Below are 6,075 nucleotides of genomic sequence, written 5' to 3' on the forward strand. Positions count from 1 at the left end.
TTTTGATTTTCAGATGACCTTAATGTAAGTGGCATCATTGCTGCTGTGGTCATTGTGGCTCTCATAATAGCTTCCTGTGGTCTTGGTGTATATTATGCACAAAAGAAGGGTTATTTTTCAAGTAAGTACATCTGTTTCTACAATTAATCCAAAGATTGCCATATGTCTATTCTCTTGTGAAGGATGAGCAGTGCCAGCAGAATAACAGACATTTGCAGAGCAGAAGGTAGTGGACAAAAGCAAAGATGAAAGGAGTTTTGATTAGCATAAGGTTGCTAATAAACAATTCTAGCCTGCATTAAGAATTACTGGTCGTCCCATCTGGCTTGGAAATAGTATGATCAGTGTGACCAATCATAATATGGAATAAAGAAGATCTAGTAGCTATAATTTCGGAATGGTATCTCAGTTTTAACAAAGAGTTAACTAATTTATTGAGACAGCAATATTTTAACTATGATAACTATAGATTACAGAATTTTGTGTCTTTGGGAAGCAGCATTTTTCAGGAATCTTGATCAAAATTTGTGAGATAGCTCCCTCTGCTGGATCATAATTAATGGATCAGTTACAAAGAGCTTTCCTTTTCTACATTTCTGTGGATGTTAAATGTTTGTGATAACTCAAGCAAACATGCTAGAAAATATTGTTTTTCCTGGAGATGTAGAATCATAGAGTTGGAAGAGACCTTGTGGGCTATCCAGTCCAATCCCCTGCCAAGAAGCAGGAAAATCGCATTCAAAGCACCCTTGACAGATGGCCATCCAGCCTTTGCTTACAAGCCTCTAAAGAAGGAGCCTCCACCACACTTTGGGACAGAGAGTTCAACTGCTGAACAGCTCTCACCACTAGGAAGTTCTTCCTCATGTTCAGGTGGAGTCTCCTGTCCTGTAGTTCGAAGCCACTGTTCCACATCCTAGTTTCCAGGGAAACAAAAAACAAGCTTGCTCCCTCCTCCCTATGACGTCTTCTCACATATTTATACATGGCCATCATGTCTCCTCTCAACCTTCTCTTCTTCATGCTAAACATGCCCAGCTCTTTAAGCTGCTCCTCATAGAGCTTATTGTCCAGACATTTGATCATTTTAGTCACCTTCCTCTGGACATATTCCAGCATCAACATCTCCCTTAATTGCAGTGCCCAGAATTGAACACAGTATAGCTGAATATTGGGGTAGTATGAGTTCCGTGGATATAGAAACTAGACTCCTATTTATGCAGGCCAAAATCCCATTGCCTTTTTTTAGCTGCCGCATCACATTGTTAGGTCATGTTTATCTTGTCAACAAGGACTCCGTGATCTTTTTCACACATACTGCTGTTTAGCCAGGCATAGCACTATCAAAGTACTATTACAAAGTAGTTATTTTGCTACAAAGGCAATTGTTCTGCCATAATGCTTTCAGTTTTTAACAACTTGATCAGTATTAAGCATAAAAGATGCAAAGTATTCAAAGATTTTGATATGTTTTATTTTTTTGCCAGTAGCTGTTCCAATTATTACTGTTCTATTTTGAACAAGCTGCAGTCAGATAGAATTTGTTTTCATAAGATAACATGAATATTTCTCTTGTTATTTCTCTAGAAAAAAATTCTTCAAGGTAAGCATGGCTATTTCCTTTTCCCAGTTGCCGCTTTTGAACAGTTGAAATGCAAAGTTACACTCTTTTTTCCTTAAGAAAAAAAAATATAGGGGAAGAATTGTTTGCACTAATCATAGTGTTTCAGTTCATACACCATCATTTATAAATGTGGGGGTAGCTGGCAAAATAAGGCTCCAATCAGTCTAGTTAATACATTTGCTATAGATGTTTAGAAGCAGTAATATAATTAAAGGGAAACTTCCACGCTGTGGCCTTAATCCAGCTGCTAGTTCCAAATACTGAATCCATAGACTCTTGGATCAACTGATGAATGGTAAATAAGTACTTAGAATGGCTCTTTAACCAGTTGTTTTCTCACTGAAAATGAGAAGAGCATATTTTCTCCTTCTGTTCTTCAGAGTTTGTGGTTATTGGTCAAAAATTCTGGCACATGAGAAGATAGTTCAAAAACTGTTTTTGCCCTATGGTTGGAAAAATAAAGTGTTTTATATATTTGAAAGTCCTGTATGTTCACTTATGATTAATAATAAATACTAGTTTAATATCATAACGTTAAAAAGCCTTTGATAATTATTGAAGGTTTGTTGAATGTTATAACTGGATACCAGCAAATATGTAGATATATCTTCTCATAATATATATGTAGGATGTATTCCAAATCACCAAATCAAATCTCGTTGTTTCCCCCTATTTGAACCCAATGTACTTTAATTTCAACAACTTGAAGCTACACAACAAAAAAGGGTTCGATGGAAGACAGGCAAATCATTCTATACATGTAAGATTTATCAATAGTTGTCTGTCTGCCTGGAACTCCCTGGATAAAAGTTTATACTTTCCCACTTTTGTTTCACTAGCAGGAACAGCTCTAAATACAAACCTGGAGAAAATGAAAAGGTGGGTATTAAATATCCATTCAGTATCAGCAACATTAACTTGAACTTCTTTCGTAAATGCCAGCCTTGCATGTTATCATGCTAAATTTATTGTGTACAGGGTTTTTTTAAATCGTGTCAGGAGCGACTTGAGAAACTGCAAGTCGTTTCTGGCATGAGAGAATTGGCCGTCTGCAAGGACGTTGCCCAGGGGACGTCTGGATGATTTGATTTTTTTTCATCCTTGTGGGAGGCTTCTTTCATGTCCCCGCATGAGGAGCTGGAGCTGATAGAGGGAACTCATCCGCCTCTCCCTGGATTCGAACCTGCGACCTGTTGGTCTTCAGTCCTGCTGGCACAGGGGTTTAACCCACTGTGCCACCGGGGGCTCCTATTATGTACAGTAAGACCCTCATATTCATGGGATGTGTGGGCTTGTCATGAAAATGTGAAACTGGAGATAGTAACTGGAGATGTATACCATACAATTGCACTGGAGGACCTAGAATATGCCTAGAGAGTCTAAGTACTATGTTATAATCTTTTTAAAATGGTTTGAACTTTTTAAATTCTATTGTATGTTTTATTTTTTCTATCATTCTATGTCTATTTGTTATGTATGTTGTAATTCAACACTGAATTTTTGCCCATTTTTTGAGCTGCTCTGAGTTCTCTTTAGGGTGAGAAGAGCAGGGTAAAAATGGAGTGAGCAAATAAATAAATAAATAAATAAATAAATAAATAAATAAATAAATAGCGAGAACACCTCTTTAGCATTTCTAGGTCCTCCTGTGTGACTCTATGGGTCACCTTTCAAAAGTGTACCAGGGAATTGTGCTGCAGGACCTATAAAATAACTCATTTGAACATTAGTGAAATGGCAGGTATTGGTCCCATGAATACGGGAGCCGTACTGTACAGAGCAACTAGAAGGTGAGCTACCTAGTCAACCAAATCATATAGTACATCTTTGCTGCTTCAGATCTGTGGGGAAGAGAGGGAGCAATGTGAATATATTCCCATATATACACAAATCCCTAACATGTCATTAACAAAGATAGGCTAGTACTTTATTTGGTATCTTTGTAAAGAAACCGTTTTAAACAATTCCATAAAACTTAAAATGAAATTCTAGGGTATAGAAGAAATGCAGTAATTGCTCCATATTTGCAGGTTTAATTAAAAAGCTATCTCGGGGAATCTCTAGGTCCTCCACTGTGACTCTGTGGTCAATTTCTACTGAAAACTGACCATAGAATTATGAGGGAGGCCATAGAGATTCCTAGAAAGGATATTTCTCTAGATATTTTATAGTTGACTTTAGGTGGACATTTACCATAGTCACACTGGAGAATCTAGGTTCATAGAAGGATATTCTCTTGGGTAAAAATATTTTATTCATTTTTTTCACTTTCACTGGGATTCTATACCTCTATCTCCTATAAATGTGGAAGGCTGGCTGCACATTTAATGAATTCTGATGTTTCTCTGCTATTAGCTCTTCGATACATTATATCTGTGGAACAGAATTCATGCTGCACTGTAGTAGTGTCATTATTTAGTGAATGTGGAAGTCAGCCATATAGAAGTTAAGGAGCAATTCATGTGTTTTCATGGTCTTGCCACCTTACTAATGACATCTTTTGCTTATTACATTGAGAAAAATGTATGTATCTATAAGGACTCCACCAAGTAAGGTACAGAGAGAACATAGCCACAACAATCATATTCATATTGGGTAGCTGTGAGTTGTGTCACCACAGCTGTAAGGTTTCTGCCACTTACTACTATTCCTAAATTACCAATACTTTTTGTTGTATGAGACATGGGTCGGTCCCCCTCAGGGCAAAATAACATCTCTTTAGCATTACAATTCTGGTTATTGGTTGTTCACTGACATTTTAAACAATAAATATTAAAAATGTCTGAATTCTAAGTTATTCCCTTTTCCGTTTCATCTTCCCCAATTAGGATTTCAAGCACACAAAATCCTTCGTTATTTGAAAGAAATCCAATTATCTGGCGATCACCAAATGTTCAGCTGCTGCACAGAACATCTCAACTCCATTCTGTAAATGAGAAGAGTGGTGCATACAGAAAGCCATTGGCAATTATGACGCTACTGTTAAGTGGACAGAAGATTGGCGAAAGTTGTTAGTTTATTTGACAGTGCTTTTTTCACTGGAAGATATGTGCACAAACATATAAAAGGCTTTCTGCTGGACAATGTATCCACAAAAGTGTTAAACTAGGAAAAATAAATAATGAAATGTAGTTCTGGTTGCTACATTTCGACCAATTACTAAGGCATCAACAAAAGTGTAAAAAAGAGCTGGATGATTTTTTTTTCCTATAACACAAGTATACAGACAAAAGTAAGCAGTTTGTTTTTGCCACAAGATGTAGCAATATCCACTAATTCATCATGCTGCTGTGAATGGAAATTGAAGAAATCCATGGAGGATAACACTGTTAGTCACTGGTTTAAAAGCAGAGCATTTTTAGTGTTGCTGGAAAACAGTGGCAGGCAGTTGACCATTGAGAAACAGGATACTAGTCTATACAGACTTACTGTTTGACCTGCTAAAATTTGTGTTTTCAAGAAGCCAGCTGTCTGGGTGGCAAGCACATCTCTGACCATCTAATCCCATCAGCTATCTGTTATTCTCCCAGATCTGATTAACCTTGGACACTGTTAGTGTGGGTTTTTTTTCATTCCCCTACTGAAGGGGAAACACCAAATCTGTTCATGCCATTAGTAAAGGAGGCTAATGACGCCAACATACCTTTTCCGGTAAGGAACTGAAGTGCAGGAAGCCATCTATTTAATAGGAGTAACTCTGCAAATCACCATTGGCTCAACACCTGAATTTGGTCTTCAGGGTGTTTGCATTTGGGGGAAGGGGTTTGTTCTTTTCCCACAACAGTCAGAACCATACAGGCTGACAAACATGAGTGGATGCCTGTCCTTAATGAGATAGCTAAGTAGATTTAATTTTTTTAATATTCTGGGGCATTATGGATATTCTGTTTGCAAGATGGGTTAGAAGAGCATTACTTACAGCATTTTTCCCCCTGTAAGTGCCTTTACCCCTTCATACCTTATAATCACTAACAGAATTACAGAGTTAAGTTTTCTGAAGTGTAGTGTTTTTTATTACTTCATTTTTTTCACTCTTGTCAACACCACTGAGTGGTTTTAAAAAGAACAAGCTCAAAGATATTATAAATAAACTATTTTTTTGTGTTTGGTGATTGCAATGATGATGCCTTAAGACAATTCCATTAATGTTATTCATTGTTCATTTGAAACAGCAAAATCAGATGTAGCTCGTCTGGTTCCCTCCACATATTATGTCTCCATACTGTAAGAGTGCCAGGCAACAACAGATCATTGGGATATAGAGGAACTTATATTGGGGGGGGGGGGGGGGTTAACTGTTTGAATAATTCCATTTTAACAGATATTTCTTTTTTTTTTATTTCCCATCCATAACAGTGCTAAACCAACTCTCTCTGCCATAATCAAATAAGCAGTGAAATTTAATTACTTGCCTAATAGGAAAACAGGAACCGTTTCGGTTTATCTCAGAC

The 6,075-nt window shown here is 37.2% G+C and overlaps 1 protein-coding gene across 2 annotated transcripts in view; it reads left to right on the forward strand.

Annotated features, from left to right (window-relative positions):
* The window catches only part of JAM2 (junctional adhesion molecule 2), a 34,220-nt gene extending 29,437 nt beyond the window's left edge, over positions 1 to 4,783 (forward strand). Inside the window, exons 7-10 of one of the 2 annotated variants that reach the window (XM_067466695.1) lie at positions 14 to 121; positions 1,588 to 1,603; positions 2,467 to 2,503; positions 4,453 to 4,783. In XM_067466695.1, the coding sequence (XP_067322796.1) occupies positions 14 to 121; positions 1,588 to 1,603; positions 2,467 to 2,503; positions 4,453 to 4,485 (194 nt within the window). In that variant the 3' untranslated portion in view covers positions 4,486 to 4,783. Of the gene's footprint in view, positions 1 to 13; positions 122 to 1,587; positions 1,604 to 2,463; positions 2,504 to 4,452 lie in introns of both variants that reach the window. The other variant, XM_060770478.2, reaches the window with a different exon arrangement.
* Positions 4,784 to 6,075: the final 1,292 nt, after the last annotated feature.

The sequence above is a fragment of the Anolis sagrei genome, chromosome 3, assembly GCF_037176765.1.
Source record: "Anolis sagrei isolate rAnoSag1 chromosome 3, rAnoSag1.mat, whole genome shotgun sequence".
Lineage (NCBI taxonomy): Eukaryota > Metazoa > Chordata > Lepidosauria > Squamata > Dactyloidae > Anolis > Anolis sagrei.